A 17,591-nucleotide genomic window follows, 5' to 3' on the forward strand; every position below is an offset into this window, starting at 1 on the left:
AATGATCTCTCTTGCCACAGGCAAGTCTGACTCTGAGGTCAAATATCAAGTTAACTCAGAAATAGAAGACAGCGAAGAAGAGCATGGAACATTCTGTATCTGGTAAAAAGTCCCTGCTCCAGCCAACCCCATCCCCCAAGTTCAATGACTGAGTTATGGAAACTTTCTTGTGTGGTAAAACTGGGGACTCTGTCTTCCAATAAGACCCTGGCAACCTGACAATGAGCCAATGTTCTGCATATGGTTTGTTACGAGTCATATGCTTAATGTTATTTTCTGGGAATTCGCATCCTCTATTTGGTGAGAATACTGGAACATGTCATTTTAATCATGATTTTAAAGTTAGACTTGGTCATGCTCTTTAAGAAATATGTCCACGTTTCTCTCACTGGAGAAAGTCTAAAATTAAATAAAAATTAGTTTTAAATCTTAATTAAAAAAAAAAACAAAACAAAAAGACTGCAACAAATGTAATGCCTTTGAAGCTCTAAAGTTCCCTGGTTCTTTGGTTTTGTCCCCTGACTTATTTCAACCTAGGATGCCAACAAGTGAAAAACTCCATTACATACCTAATCTTTTTTCAGAAACTTTTCTCTATCCTCCTGCCAAACATACCATAAACCAAAAGGCTTTTTCTCAAGGCTATTATCTGTATTCTAACCTCTCTCAGAATATATAACTGATTCATTACATTTGTTCAGATTTCCATATATAACTAAACAAACCCTTTGATTTAGGAATAGATAATAGGGATACCTTTCCCTAAACCTAATGACACTGGAGATTACTTTCTAGAACTGTCCAAAAAATAAATCTACTAATTATTTCTGGTTGAGGGAGGGGAAATATTTACTCTTAAAATTACAATGGGGGCCAGCCTCGTGGCTTAGCGGTTAAGTGTGCTCGCTCCGCTACTGGCGGCCCAGGTTCGGATCCTGGGCGCGCACTGACGCACCGCTTCTTCGGCCTTGTTGAGGCCGCGTCCCACATACAGCAACTAGAAGGATGTGCAATTATGACATACAACTATCTACTGGGGCTTTGGGGGAAAAAATAAAGGAGGAGGATTGGCAATAGATGTTAGCTCAGAGCTGGTCTTCCTCAGCAAAAAAAAAAGAGGAGGATTAGCATGGATGTTAGCTCAGGGCTGATCTTCCTCACAAAAAAAAATAAAATAAAATAAAAAAATAAACAATAAAGGAATCCTGGCTTTAAAAAAAAAAAATTACAGTAAATTTTGGAGATAGGCCTTACAGTCTCTCTGGGACCTTAGGACTGTCAAACAATGACATACTGTACTAAAAATACCACAGGCTAAAGACATACTTAGAGTATCATATTTAGCTGGGCCGCTACATGGCTACATTGAGACTAGAAGCCCTTTGGGGAAAGGATATTTCCTTCAGTCATCAGTATAGCATTCAGACTTGTATAAAACTAATACTAAACCTCACCACCAGAGATATGTAATGGTCAACACTAACTCCTTCCCTGCCACCTGGGAGGTGGTGAGCAGCCTGGCCTGGCAGGCCATGGGCATACCTGTGGTGAGAATTTGCCCAAATGTGGCCCTAGAAAAAACTAAATTATCTTAACTTATCAAAACTAAGAGTTATCTTGCTTGTCTGATCTTCCTTTTATTCACCTTTCCCTCTTCTGTGTTGTCCTTTCACCATACTCTTAGGTTCTTTAGATGTGCTCACCGATCTTGCACTAAGAAATGCTCACAGAAGCATTATTCAAAATAGCAAAAAACATGGAAATATTCCACGTGTCCATTAACAGGAGAGTGGATGAATAATTATCCAATAGAATAATATACAGCAGTCAAAATGAATGATCTTCAGCAACACAATATTAGCAATATAATAAGTGAAAAATCCCAAAGGATTACATATATAGCAGTATGATACTCTTTTTATGAAGTTAAAAAAACTAAAATAAAAAACTATATAAGTAAGTTATTTATAACCACTTAGAGTTCATTTCCTTATCAATAAAAGGGAGAAAAATACCCATCATATAGGACTGCAATTAGAAATAAACAGTAATAATCTTAGATGAAAAGCTTTGTCCCAGTTAAAGGCATTTTACTGATCAGAGAGTAAAGAAAGCAGAGAAATGGGTAATTTCTTGAAGGAGAAGCAGGCCTTCCCTCAATCTTCCCTGAGAGCACATAAAATAGTCACCTAGCAGTCTACCTTTCCATCTACAGTCAGTAGAAACTTTGGAAAATGAGGCTTTGAGAACATAGGCAACATAAAAATTGAGACAAAAGGCATTTAAAAATCCACATGCCTGGAATGTTAAATCACTGATACGAGTATGTTTCAAATAAACTGCAAAATATTTTGATACAGAACATTTCACATTTTGACTGAAAGTTGGAAAGGTTATCAGTGGCCTCCTGAACTGGCGAAGAAATGCTACTCAAAGAAATACATTGTTTGCAAGAAGAGCAACTAGAAAGTGGACACAGAGAGAAGTTAAATGACTTGGCCTGTGGCAGAGTTCATATTCAAATCTAGATTTGTTTTGTCCAAGGCCTGTATACTCTTTTCATATTCCATTCCCTAGCTGTTCTTACTCTTGGGATTCATTTTTCATTCTTCCTTGCCTAGTATCTCATAATTTTACTTTTTAAATTTGAACTGCTGCTGACTTTGTTTTGGTCTTGTTTTTGATTTTATTTTCTCTACCACGGTAATTCATCACTCCCTTAATTGTGGGCATATAGTTTTAAATATCTTTCAAAAGTCTGTATTCCCAACTTTACTAGTTTAGTTTGATGATTTGCTACACCATTTAGAGTTTTAACAGTGTGAAGAGGGAGAACTAACAATCAAAGGAGAATGTTTCTACAGCAGGCCACAGGCAGTATTTTCAGTTCAACTCAACAGCGGGTCCAGGGATCAATTTGACTGTTCTCCTTCCCTTTTCTGAAATAAACTGCTAAGCTATTAATTATGATATGAAATAATAAATTTATGTCTACTAAAAATTCATTCTCCTTGTTTAACTTAATTTTCAGTCTAGGTTTGGCAAGTCTATTTATTAATTATCATTTGAACACATATTTAAAAGCATTTCCTACTTCAAAATGTAGGAAAACAAATAATGTCCAACTCAACTGGAAAATCTCATCAAAAGATGTTATTACTGACAAAGATGAAAAAGATACCAATTGGCATCTGGTAATAAAGAACTATCACCTGCCCAGTCTGATTATTTATACTATTTAATATATTATCTAGGGCCGGCCCTGTGGCTTGGTGGTTAAGTGCGCGCGCTGCGATGCTGGTGGCCCGGGTTCGGAGCCCGGGTGCGCATCGAGGCACCGCTTCTCCGTTCATCCTGAGGCCGAGTCCCACATACAGCAACTAGAAGGATGTGCAGCTACGACATACAACTATCCACTGGGGCTTTGGGGGGAAAAAATAAAATAAATAAAATCTTTAAAAAAAGAAAAAAAAATATATATATATTATCTAGAAAAGAAGTTGAAGAGGTAATCCTTGTAGACAGCGCTGGGGAAAAGATGAAGATATCACGACATTCCAAAATCTGTCTCCTGAAAACAATTTTAAAAATATGACACCACCCATATAATTCAACAAAAATCAGAATCCAGTAGGTCTTGAATATCTTAGAATAATTTTATGCAAAACCATCTTTAAGAAGAAAGGATCATTGGATTTTTTTGAGGGTCTGTGCTAGTGGAGATACTAAAGGGAAGGAACTTCTGATTTTAAAAAACAAAAGAAATTCTAACTTTAATATGTTGGCCCAAGCTTAAAGACACTTTTATCTCTATTTACTGTAGATAAGTAATATAACTTCTTAGAAAATCCAGAGGCTGGGGAAACAGAAGAATCTGGGCTATACAAATGATTTGCTAATTTTTTATTGGATAGATCTTTATTTGGATACGATGTGTTCATTTATTCACCAGATATTTATCGAGCACCTGCTATGTGTCAATCAAGATGCCAGGTGTTGTGGACACAATAGTGAACAAAAATAGGCATGGTCTCTGCCATTAAGAAGCTACACAGGTTAGTGGTAGAAGGACAATAATCATACACCTTCAAACATAAATGTAAAAATACAACTATCAGTGCATATAGTACATGCTGCTGTGAACAGAGGTCCCTAGGAAAGAGTGTATTTGACCTAGTCAGGGAAGGTGTTTTGTGAATGTCATGGCTGACATCTAAAGGATATTATCTAGGCCAGTGGTTCTCAATGGCGTTGGTGGTGGTAGTGGGGGTTTACTTGCCATGGGACATTTAGCAATGTCTGGGGACATTTCTGACTGTCACGACTGGGAGACACTACTGGCATGTAGGGAGCAGAGGACAAGGATTCAGCTAAATATCTTACAAGGCACAGGACAGTCCCCCACAACAAAGAACTATCTGACCTAAAATGTCAATAGTGCCAAGGTTGAGAAACCCTGAACCAGGCAAAGGGAAAAGCACAAGCATAAGCAGTGGTGGGAGACTCAGTCAGACAAAACTACAAAAGAGAGATCATACAAGGCTTTATAGACCACGGTAAGGAGTTTTAGCCGTATCCTAAGAATAAAGGAGAAAACAAGTAAAGGGTTTCAAGACGACGAGGAGCTAGGGGGTGAGGATACTGCTGGTGACATGCTCAGATTAAGATTTTTAAAGTTACTAACTGCAGCAAGGCAAACAGATTGGAAGGGAATGAAACTGGATGTGGGTGGATGAGATAGCCAGTTAACTAATCTAACTTCTTAGCAATTCCAAAGGCTGAGGAAATAGAAGGTGGTAGTGGTAAGGATGCCGAAGGAGCTGAAAAACTTCCTTCCATAAATGTTCAGTATGGGAAAAGGAGAAAGGAAGAATGTAGGGTGCTGCGTGCACAGTCACTCCTGCAATATGTAGCTTGGTGTGGTAGTTAGCTCTATGTCCTTCAGAATTTTCTTAAGGTGGAACAGTAATCTCTAAGAACAGATGAAATGTCTTCTTTGTATTTGAAAAATAAGGCACAAGAATATTCCTTCTTTCTTTTTGAATGTGATGTATGGGGACTTATAAACCACTTGATTTGTAAGGATTCAGGCAACAAAAAACTGGAGTAATTAAATTTGAATGTGCAAGCTATATCCATATTTATAATCAGAAGTTTAGGAAGTAATAAAACCAATGACTGGCTCTACTGAGTACATTCTCAAGAACATGTTTTTCCTCAACTATCACATTAAAATCTAAATATAAAATGTTAAAAACTATTTTATCATAAAACATATCATATAAAGATTAAATATAATATATAATGTATGGTTTAAAGAATAATAAAACTAATACTCATGAACTCACTTCTAAGTGACAATTTGTTTTAAACAGCAAAAATTTTCATAAATGTTTTGTTTTACAAATGGCTTTTAAGATAAAGACTTATGTTAAAACTACATCAAGTGCACTTCCAACTTAACACTTTTCTACCACTGGGCAGTTATACTATTAAATGAAAAGAAAACCTCTCATCTGTAAAGACAATAAAAAAAATCATATATTAGAAAAAGTTGCATTTAATATCTTACGGTATTCACATTCCAGTTGACAGTCAATTTGATTAACCAAACAAAATGAGTCTTTCTTTACTGTTTTACCTAAGTGAACTCCACAAATTTGTGACATTATCATTTAAAGCATATCTTAAATCTGGTCTTATTCACTTCTTTAAACACAAAAATAAAAGCTTTGGATAGTTTAGCCTTTTGAAATGGCCTGATTTTTCTCTAGTGAAGTAACAGGTTCCTAACTGACATATTTTGGTAATATTACACCATCTTATCATGCCTTATTTAATGAAATATTAATATTTTATGTAAGATTTGTATTTAAATTAAATGCAACTGTGTATCTGGCATCTGATTTTGGCTAAAAGTCATAGCATTGTACGAAAGCACCATTAAACTGTAATGACACACACATGTCTTTTACATAAAAAGAATTTCTTATTTCTTTGGCAGGGCAACAGTCTCAAACTCCAAATGTTCTTTTAAATCAAGAATTATAAGAATTGATACATGTTTGATTTAAAAATAAACAAGGATAATCTGAGCTTCATCCTCCCCTGCTGTAGGGCAAGAAGGTCTTTTTCAATTTAACTAAAAGGGCAAAAGATTTTTCCTTCTCAAAAAACAGGGCTATCACAAAAATTCTATCCCAATAAAGTCTTACACATTTCCTCCCATTCAAACAGTGATGATATTAATATTAGTCCTTAAACAATTACTCACCCAATGAAGGCCACCATCTGCTCCACTATGTGTTTGCTGAATGTTATTATAACGAAGATTTTCTGTAAAAAAAAACCAGTTAAAATAAATATTTTTCTCATCAAAAAAAAAAAAAACAACATAAATCCACAATTCTGATAATAGTCTAAAAAGATGAGGTGTTGCTCCTAAAGGCAATTTTTAAAATTCTTAAAAAATAAAAAATAAAAAACACCATTTCACTGACAAATGCTACCTACTTTGTATTTTAAAGATGTTTTTCCTTAAGCACAGTTCTAGTCTTACTAGGATACATGACCATGTCTGAGGGAAAAATGTGAGTCATGAAACCCAAGACTGGGTGGACATTCCACATGTTCTATGTATTTTAGAACGGTGTGTACAACTGAAGTCATGGGTTCCCATATAGCCCCCACCACTGAAATTAAAGCTGATCAGCTTGATGACAGGAGTCTGGGCTAAATGTAATCCAGAGGATCTTGCAAAGACTGTACGTCCTTAACGGAAAAGTTTTTTATAGAAATATCATGAAAGTTCCATTCTCAGATCCTGAATGAGCTTGAACTTTCAGGCTTAGGGTACAAGCAAAGGCATCAACAGGTTATTGAGGATCTTTATCAGATCTGAGTCATGTTCTTTCTTTCTTTTTTTTTTTTTGTGAGGAAGATTAGCCCTGAGCTAACATCTGATGCCAATCCTCCTCTTTTTGCTGAGGAAGATTGGCCCTGGGCTAATATCCATGCCCATCTTCGTCTACTTTATATGGGACGCCACCACAGCATGGCTTGACAAGCGGTGCATCGGTGCGCACCCAGGATCCGAACCTGGGAACCCCAGGCCACCGAAGTGCAGTGTGTGCACTTAACCGCTACGCCTCGGGGCCGGCCCAGATCTGGGTCATTTTCCATTTGGTGTTATTGAGGTACACTCCATTAATTAAAGATGTTGATTCCTTACCTTACTTACAAGTAAAGATGCCTTTATGTCCAGTAGGTAGCAAATATTCTCAACTCAATTTAATGAATGTTACAAAAAGTACTTACTATGGATAATATAAGGCATTATTAAGAGTTTTCAGGGACCACAAAGATGGGAAATATATTTCTTCAATGCCCTAAAGAATTTACAAATTTTTCAATACATAGGAGAAAGATAGTTAAGTACAAAAAATAGATATATAAAAAGATAAAACTGTAAATGCCATTAGTGGTAAGAACAATGTGTTACAGAAGTTCAGAGAAAGAAAAGATCACTTAAGTATGATTAATTAGAGATTTAAGAAGACAATATGAAAGTTTAGCTTTAAGGGATTGATAATAATTCTCTGATTAAACATGAGTAATTCTAGATTCTCTCTCCAAATTCCTGATAACAAACTCTTTAGCTCTTTGTTATTGTTTGTTAAATAATAACTTTAGCCTATGTAACCAAATAACAATAGTCTTCTTTTTATTCACCCATTATGAATCTCAGGGAAGTGGCTAATTTAGACTAAAGCTTATTATTTCATGTAGAAGACTAATAAGGCAATGACATTTTCTTAATCGACATCCTAGTGTTAACAGAGACATTGGCAGTTGCACAGCTGGTTTTGTGTAAGGAAATAAGATTGGAAAAAAAAAGTTCATAGTCCTTTTTGGTGTTTGTTTATGCATCTATTAATTTTAAAAAGATACTTACCTGTCTCATGAAAAAAGCGAGCACATTTAGATGTCAAGCAGTTACAAGATGGATGATGATTTTATGAACAATGTTACACAAATGGTGTATGAAGCTAATAAGACAATAATTACAGATCATTAGGGAGGAAAACATTAATACATGGGGGTCCTTCTAGTATCCATACTAAAAGCCAGTTAATTGGAGCTAGAAATGTTTACCAAGAAACACAGCTAATGGTTTTGCCTCGCAGTGATTTCACCACCATGAGCTTTCCCTACCATTTCCTAACATTCAAAATAAGCCAATGCTCAGATAATTGCACAATTTCATTGCTTGAAAACAACACAAGACTTTCCTTTTATATGTAACAGCTTGAAAATTTACTGTACTGGGCAAGACATAAATGTGTCAGACATTTAAGAACACACGTCTCAGAGTCATTCAGGATGGAGGTCCGAGTGGGGATTCTACCAAATTAACAAAAGGCACAGACCACCAAACGGCCCACTCAACCATGTGCACAGAGGAAACAAGAGAAAGAGTAGAATAAGAAGAAAAAAAGATATGGGTGTAGGGAACTAATGGTGCCAGAATGAACAAAGAAACTATCTATAAAAGATAGGAACAAAGAAACTATCCTTTCCTTCAATGGAAAGAAGAATCTTAGATTCATTTATTAAATATTTACTGAGTGCCTACTACATGCCAGATGCTATTCTAGGCACTAGAAGACCTCAGTGAGCCAAGAGACAAAAATCTCTGTCCTCATGGAGCTTATATTTCTGTATATGTGTGTGTGGTGGTGGATGGCAAGGTAGAGAGGCAATAAACAATACACATGATAAGTAAATTATATGGTACATGAAATACTATACTTAAGTATGTTGACTTCTCATGTTTTTCATTATTTGGGAGAAAGGCAAGGTTACAGACAGAGGACTTGAACTTGTCCAGTGGAAGGGGAAATCCTGATCTAACATTATTAGCTGGGCTGATTTGAAATTTTTAGGGGAAGTTTAACAGATAGTAAGATATCAATAAAAATAACATTTATCAAGAAGGTTGTCTAGTTTAAGCTGAGGAAAAAGAAAAGAGAACCAGAAGAGGAGATAGATTTACTATTACAGAAAAATGTGTGTAGGGTTTCCCCCCTATTATTTCAGAAATAGTTAAAATGTTTATATTACTCACTAATATTGCTTACCCAAGGAATGAGAAATGTTTGTTGCCCTGAGCTACATCTGGATGTACATCAAGTGACATGCCTTTAGAAAGTATGTCCCTCTGATACAATGGAACATAGCAAACATATCCCATGGTCTCAGTTTAGTGAAGGAACTCAGATTCTTTCCTTTTAGAAACACAGATGGATTTTAGCTTTCTTTTTTTATTTCCACACAGATACAGGATATGAGCTTTGACTTTCTAGAGCTTGGTTTGAATTCCAGGGTCTTAGGCATGTATTTTATCTTCTTTAACACTCAGTTCCCCCATCTATGACATATGGATAATAACCACCTCACAGGATTGTTCTGACATAACAAACGCGAACTGCCTGGCATAGGTCCGGATAAACAGCAGGCATTAAACAATTCAGTTTCCTTCATCATATAAGTAGTTTACAGTTAAGAATATAATGCAATGCAAAAGAATGGAAAGAACACTGAACTTGAAGCCAAAAGACTTGGGTTCAAATTCCAGCTGTTACTTCCTCTCTTAGGCAACTATTACTTATTAACCTCTCTAAGTTTGACAATTACAAAATGGGAGTAGTAACTTCTCTATTCCAGGATTATAATAATTAAATCAGATGACATACACTAAGTGCTTTAAAGTGTGAAGTACTATATAAAAAAACTAAGCATCACAACTTGAAAAAATCTACTGAGAATGTTTAAAAAATATACTATTTTTGAATATTCTGTAATGAAAGGTCTAATAAGTTGCCTACCCTATCATTGCAGGGTACTTTTAGCATAATAAATTTTACTATAATTTATAGAAAGTTACCACATAAAGCAGGATGCATAAAGTTTATGGATTCCCAGAGAAGTTGCTGTTATAAAGGGAATCAAAATAATCTGTTATTTTTCCTTAGGTATTCATACTTTCAAAGGACTCCAAAACGCTAAATGATAGCTTCATTCTTCCTCTAGAAAGAACTAAAAAGATTAAAGGAAAAATTATCTTCAAATACATTGCAAAATCATTTATACTCACTATAATATATTATTATTTTAAAAATCCTGTTATAGCATTTTAAATCTCTACCAAAGTAACTAGAATTCCAATACTTAAAAACCTGTGTTCATTGAACAATATACTTGATATAAGTGGGAGAAAATATATTCCCTGAAGGAGGAAAAACATATCCTTGAAATTCTGATTATCATGGGAGGGGAGTAGAGGACAGGCTCAATAAACCCATCCAAAATGCCAAAATCTAATATTAGAAATGGGGCAGACAGAAGCAGCTGAAGTTTTCCTGTTTCTTTCTCTTTTAAGATCTGGAGGTAGAAAGGTGTCAAAAAGAAACTTGGGGGATAGACATGCTTTTAATTATTAAGGAATCATAGCAGGGCATAGACATTACTCACTGCTCTTGCCTTTCTTTTGGTGAATGCCTCTGTTGCAAACCTCACTGATTAAGAAATTCTTTTCAGGTTAATTTTATTTTACTCTAGTGAGATTTGCCCTTAGAAGGAAACAATTCATATCATAGTCCTAGAAGCACATATCCATTTCCCCTCATTTAAGTTCTTAGCCTTTTTTCTCTCCTCTACTCATATATACACACACATAACTATCCTAAAGATTTTAAGAGTGGCTTTGAAGACTACCAGTTTCTCACTTCTCTAACCACAACCCACATCTCTTCACCTCTTCAGAGACCCCTTTTCTTCCCCATTCTCCGCCACATTAACATCTGGCTGGTTTTCTGTAAAAGATATTGGTGCCTTGAGAGGAAGTGTTATATAGAGTGTGTGAAAGAAAAGTAGAATTAGTGAAAGGCAATATTCTCTCAGCTCATGGTCAGTAAAGATACAACATTTTTGGGCTATGTGTATGAAAATGATATACATTTTCCTATACAGGAACACTATTTTTGTTTGATAAAAGTCTTAAACAGTTTTACGAGGCAAAAATGAAATAAAGAAAGAGAGGAAGGGAGGAAGAAAGAAGGAAAGAAAAAAAACAAGGAGAAAAATAATAAAAGGGCACAATTTTTCAACAGGGACAAGAAAAACCTGGCCCAAATTCACTACGTTCCAATGATGGTCCATGGTTGACTACCTAAGTAAACTACCAGCCCAAAGAAGGAGAACCAAAATCTTAACAATTTGCTTTTGAATGAGCAAGGGAAATATGTTTCATTGACTTTTAACGTGCTCATCATCAAGCAGGGAATCAGAGAGTATATATAATTACCTGGATATGCATTTTAATTATTGCTTTTCCAATCAGGGTTGCACCAAAGAAAGTCCAAAAAGGTACAAGAAAGTGTCCACATGTTATTCCAGCCAGATCAAACAGAGGATTTGGAATCTATAAAATAAATAAATAAATAAAATGAAATGGGACTTCCATATATCATCCAAAGAACAGTTTAATTTTACCACCTATAGGTATGTGGAATTCCACTGTAAGCCTTGCTTACACTGCAAAGAGAGGTATGGGTTTCCTGATCAGTACCAGACTGTTCAGAAGGTTAGGCAAGTATTCTGTCTCTATAAGTTGGGTGTCATATTCATCTTAGGCTGTTGTTCAATCTGTTCAAAGCAAACCCAGTTGTCCTTTTGCTTATATTACTTATGTCTCTAATGCCCCATAAATATACTTTTTCCGTAACATTAGAATTGGATAAAGCCAATGGATCCATGGGAATTTAATCCCATTCGGTAGATACTTGGCCATTTGGTAGCTGTTTTCTAAGGTGATGTATAAATGAAGAAAAAGCCTTAATTATTTCAGTGATTACTAGCGTTCTAAAAACTTTAGCCTGAAATAAGAATATTATCTAGAAAGTGCTCGTATCTATAGCAAACATTCTTGTTAATTCATAAATACATTTATAGGTGAATGTACTTTTATTTCTCAAGATAAAAAAATTTCATTATTTGTATTTTATTTTGTGAAAACTTAAGGCCGTGGGGCCGTGTGATATAATTTAGAAAGAAAATGAAGTGTGGAAATACGAGAGCTCAGATTCAGATGTTTTGAATACTCAGTCTCAGATAAAGAAGTTATTCAAAACAAATACCTTTTCCAAACATTCCTACATTTCAGGAACGCTAAAAGACAATTTTATGTAAAAATGCAAAGAAACTACAAGCTGTTTTTGAGGACTTCATCCATTTTTCTCCTATAGAAGTACTCTATCCTTGTGGCTATTGGCCAAACTATTTATAAGCTAATTAACTTATATAATTTCATTTTTGAACTTTCAAAGAAGAGCCTAGTTGTTTAGAAGATATTTGTCACATATGTTCTTTTAAAAACAATGCCATGACTAAATTAGAATTCAAGGATTCTTTCATTAATAACACAAGAATAGGATTCAGTAACTCAGTTTTTCTCATCCAAATTCAAATGCTTTATGCAATTTCATTTGTCTTACAACCATGTAATAACAACATCATTCGCACAGCCCTATATCTGTCATTATATTTTCTCATGTGACCCTGCAAACTCCATGAATTACAATTTGAATTGTTTTCTTTTATTATAAGGCTCTACCTCATGTCGAAATAAAAATTAGAGTATGTAAGATACGTAAATCAGAGTAGATAAAAATTAGACTATGTTAACATGTTGGACGCCTCAGTGTATGTTGGATATTCTCAGAAGAGCATATCAATGAATTTGTTGTTACAAGTGCATGTTATTCTTTTTTTTCAACTGCTAACTAAATACACAGAAAGGAAGATTAGAATTAAAAAAACTATTATTAAGTAGCTTTGAGATTTTTCCTTCAACTAGTTTTATTTATCTTAGTTTAAATGTTAACAACAAAATAACTAATTAATAAACTTCTTTTTATCTTAAATCAAGTATATAGAAATATAAGTATTAAAAATTTTCTAGAAAAAAGTTCCTAAAGGACCAAATTGCTATATCAATTTGTGTTAAATATTGACTATTCCTAGTCAAATATAAAGAAGACCAGCTAGTACAGAAAGTGGACTTTTAGCAGTTAGGATACAGGCATAGATGAGTGCCAAAGAATAAATAATTTCTGCTTTAATAAATCAAAGGTACTTGTACTTTCCCCAAGAATAATGAAAGCTAACTTTTATTGAATACTTTGACTTGTTAGATACTTTTCTAAGGTTTCTACATCATCAACTCAATCCCCCCCAAAATGCTATATGATACCATTATATCCATTTCACAAATAGGAAAAGTGAGACAGACAGGTTAAGCAATTTGTTCAGTATAAATGGCAGCAGAGCAGGATTTCAACTCAGGCAACGTGGCTTCCACACTTGTTCTCTTAGCCTTTAAGCTACGGACATTATTATCCATTAGGCCTCTCTGCTGGGCTTCCACAGCCCCTTTTTAACTAATCGTTATATTTTGTCTCCCTCACTAGACTTCAGGATCTTGAGGAAAAGGAATATACTTTTCGCTTCTTTATTCCAAGCACTCAGTGGTTGATACAAAACTAACGAATAACAATAAAGAATGATTGAGCATTTATATATATATATTTTTTTTTAAAGATTTTATTTATTTTATTTTTTCCCCCCAAAGCCCCAGGAGATAGTTGTATGTCATAGCTGCACATCCTTCTAGTTGCTGTATGTGGGACTCGGCCTCAGGATGGACGGAGAAGTGGTGCCTCATTGCGCACCCGGGATCCGAACCCAGGCCACCAACATTGCAGCGCGCGCACTTAACCACCAAGCCACAGGGCCGGCCCTGAGCATTTATATTTTAGGCATTGTGTTAGTTCACATGTATTAGCTCCAATCCTTACATCAGCCTTTGCAATGAGTGTCTTATTGCCCCATTTTAAAAATTAGAAAACTAGGGCTCAAAGGGAGTAACCTGACTGAGGTTATATAGCTAATAAGAAGCAAAACTCGTTCAGGAACCTAAGTAAGCCTGACTCTAAAGCCAACTCTCTTTTCACTATATATCATCACACTACAACATACCTATAAATTGCTCAAATAGTTGAGATCAATGAAGTTAATTATGAAAATTTCTAGTATTGCCAGGGTCAAAGGATAGTAATTCAGCACACGTATATTTTAGAACATCTCTAGAATGTTGACATCACATTAGAAACAGGGGGAAAGGGCATACTCAAAGATGTATTCATGTTCTAGTACATAATGGATAAAGGAGCTCTGTTCCAGTGGACAATAAAATTTTGGGAATTTTACTTATAATTGCAGCTTTTTCATCATATCAACTAGGTGCACCTAGTTATTCTGGCCAAATCCACCACTGAACTAACAACAATTGTGTACAGGCTACCAAAGAAAACTTTAATCAAAACGCTCCATTTCAAATATAACTGTTTCTATTTTATTAGAAAAGAACCAGGATAAACACTAACTCATCAAGGAATGTGAGTTTCACAAATCTGCAATTTGAGACATTAAGTTTTTGACAAAAATGGCTTCTTAGTTCACTATAGCCAAAGATGCCCTTAACTTTGACACAGATGTTTCAATTACCTATCTAGGTGTAAATGTCACTTAAGACAGGTTTTATATGAATTCTTCCTTATAACTAATGCTAATGCTTGAAACTTTGGAAAAAGACTACCTATGTGTAACTCTGGAAAGAATGAAGTCATTGTTATTTGGTTAAATGCACTTCATTATAAATTCTTCATGGGAAGGATGGAGTTTGTCTTTTGTTCTCACTGAATCAAGCCGTTTAGGTCTGAAGTCATCATGGCATGATGAAATGCTTAAAAGTCAATAAGCAAGATATGAACCTATCCAACAGAAAATAGTTCATTTGATGAATAAGATGAATGATTACTAAAATTACATACCCATTAAAAGTGAAAGTATTTTTGTTCATTCAGGCATGTATCTTTAAAACCAAATTGGATCAAAACATAAATCTACCATTTACTGGAATTTCTCACTTTTAATACAATGCACTTACTGAAGCACAGGCCAAAATTCCAAAAAATCCAACCTTCTGTACTAGGTTTTGAACTGCTAGTTTAGCCCGGGAGGCAAAGTCCTGTAGAAAAGGAAGATATCAAAACATTAATGAAAAGTACAAGAAAGAAGGAAAGATGGCTTTTTATAGAGTTTATAATATTAAATGTTTCACAATCTGAAAGCATTGATTCATTTAATGAGTAAGATAAATGATTTAAAAAAAAATCACAGCAGGTTGCACTGGTAAACATGCAAATAAAATCTTGACAGAACAATAATTACATCCTTAAAGATAAACTTATACCATATTTCAAGAATAAGCCAAAACATCGTTACTTTATTTTTTGGATTCTCTCTGGATTATCTAGGGATGAACTAAATGTTATAAACTAATCACGAACCAACTCATTCTTTTGGAAATACTGGCCTATCATCTCTCTCTCTCTCTTTCCTTCTCAACTTGCCAGATTTATTCCCTGATTAATATTAGGGTAGGAAATCATAGGATTTTTCAAGACAGCCAATGAAGACACCTCTGCTAATCACTAGCCAGAAGACGGAAAAAAAGCACAAAACAGTTATGTGGTAATAACTAAGCATTTATTACCCCCAAAAGCAAAATAACGTTCTACATTTGCACAGCTTGTGCTAGTTTTATAAAATGTTTTCATAAACATTTTACTTGAGCCTTTCAATAATCCTGGGGTATAGCTAGAGCAGATTCTTCAGACTCTGAAATCAGTGCTCTTTTTATTTCACTATGCCACCTCCCATGCTGAAACATGCATGTGGTTGGCTAGTTTATATCCATGCTTTTCTTCTTCCAGCATGTTGATGCTACAATCATATTTACGTATATATTTTTTCTTAAAAGTACCAATCTGAAATTTGACTCTAATGCTCTTCTGGTTTTCAAATGGTATATGCTCCAAACAAAATTTCAATGAAAATAATTGAGATGATAAAAAATATTATCTAATGTATGAATGTCTTTTTAAAAAGTATTCATATCATAGAACCTCTTCTTCTCTCTTTAGTTCAATACTCTAGTAGGCAACAATCTTATAGAAAGCTGAAAATATAAAAGACAGAAGGTTCCTTCATAGAATAGGAACAGAGTTCAAAGCACTTCTCCACAGAAGTTGTGTATTCCTACTTAAAACAACAGCAACACAACACTTTAACAAATAATATTATGTAGAATAGCTTTGTCAAATTACCACAACAGTGAATACTGAAATTAAAAAAAAAAAAAAAAACCTTCCTTCTACTTATTTGCTGAGGATGGTGAGAAAGTCAAAGGAATTAAACCAATAAGGTACATTTTAAAAGATATTGACGGTCATCATAAACACTTGCAAGTTTAAATACATAGGCTCTCAAAGTTAATCATTAACTAAATTCTACAATGCAATTTTGTAATTTTACAATTTATTTCCAAAGGGAGAATTTTTCTTTTGGGTATTAGGCTTGCTTTTTTAGTAAGTTAATTATATCAGATTTAATATTTTTAAACAACAGAACTACTACAGCAAAGGGCACTATTTTTACTCACATTTCTAACTGAAGATTTAATTTTTTTCTTAACACCCATTGCATTAAGTGTGTAATACTGATTTTATTGATTAAAAACCCGTTTAAGAATACATAATGAAATGAGTATTCGTATATAACTTATTTTAAAACAAATTACACTTCCAGTTATTTTGAACAACTTATACAATTAATCCCCAAATTACTAAATTTGTAATTCATTAGAAACACTAAATAGGGCCGGCCCAGTGGCTTAGCGGTTAAGTGCGTGCGCTCCGATGCTGGCGGCCCGGGTTCGGATCCCAGGTGCGCACCGACACACCACTTCTCCGGCCATGCTGAGGCCGCGTCCCACATACAGCAACTAGAAGGATGTGCAGCTATGACATACAACTATCTACTGGGGCTTTGGGGGGAAAATAAATAAATAAATAAAATCTTAAAAAAAAAAAAAAAGAAACACTAAATAAAAACTGCCAAGCCATAATAAAAAGAAATGTTTTGAGTTTTAAAATATCAAATGATACTATTAGATTACAAACTAGTTATGAAATTTTAATTAATATAGCCCAAGAGTTAAAAATATAGTCAGGAAAATGCCTTTCTTTACAGCTTTTGTTATCTTCACAGCAAATCCACTTTAATAAGAGGTAAGAAGGTATGCAATTGCTAAGAAAAAGTAAAACAAAACAAAACAAAAACCTATACAAATTTTATTTTAAAGTCAATACTTCCTATAACTGTATTTTCCAAATCAGACATATATGGGAACATTTTTCTGTCAGAGCATTTATGTAGTCCTCAATATATGAATTACAGAAAATTAGTTTTTTGCATAAAATGGTATACTCAAGATTATCAAAGAGTTGTATTTAGAAGGTGTGGTGTCCTGTTTTCTTTTATCTTAACTTCAAGGCTTTAGAATCTCATATTTATTTAAACCAAGTAGCTATGATAGTGCCATCATTTTAAACTGATAGTATTTTTCT

At 34.4% G+C, this 17,591-nt stretch overlaps 1 protein-coding gene across 1 annotated transcript in view; it reads right to left on the reverse strand.

The window, feature by feature from the left end:
• Positions 1–17,591, reverse strand: part of VMP1 (vacuole membrane protein 1) — a 121,665-nt gene that overhangs the window by 13,883 nt on the left and 90,191 nt on the right. The window contains exons 8-10 of the mRNA XM_004434795.3: positions 15,068–15,148; positions 11,366–11,482; positions 6,275–6,336 (exon numbers count right to left, since the gene is read on the reverse strand). Of these exons, the coding sequence (XP_004434852.1) occupies positions 6,275–6,336; positions 11,366–11,482; positions 15,068–15,148 (260 nt within the window). The remainder of the gene's footprint in view (positions 1–6,274; positions 6,337–11,365; positions 11,483–15,067; positions 15,149–17,591) is intronic.

This window comes from Ceratotherium simum, chromosome 16 (assembly GCF_057802395.1).
Source record: "Ceratotherium simum simum isolate JZ-2026a chromosome 16, ASM5780239v1, whole genome shotgun sequence".
NCBI classification, from domain to species: domain Eukaryota; kingdom Metazoa; phylum Chordata; class Mammalia; order Perissodactyla; family Rhinocerotidae; genus Ceratotherium; species Ceratotherium simum.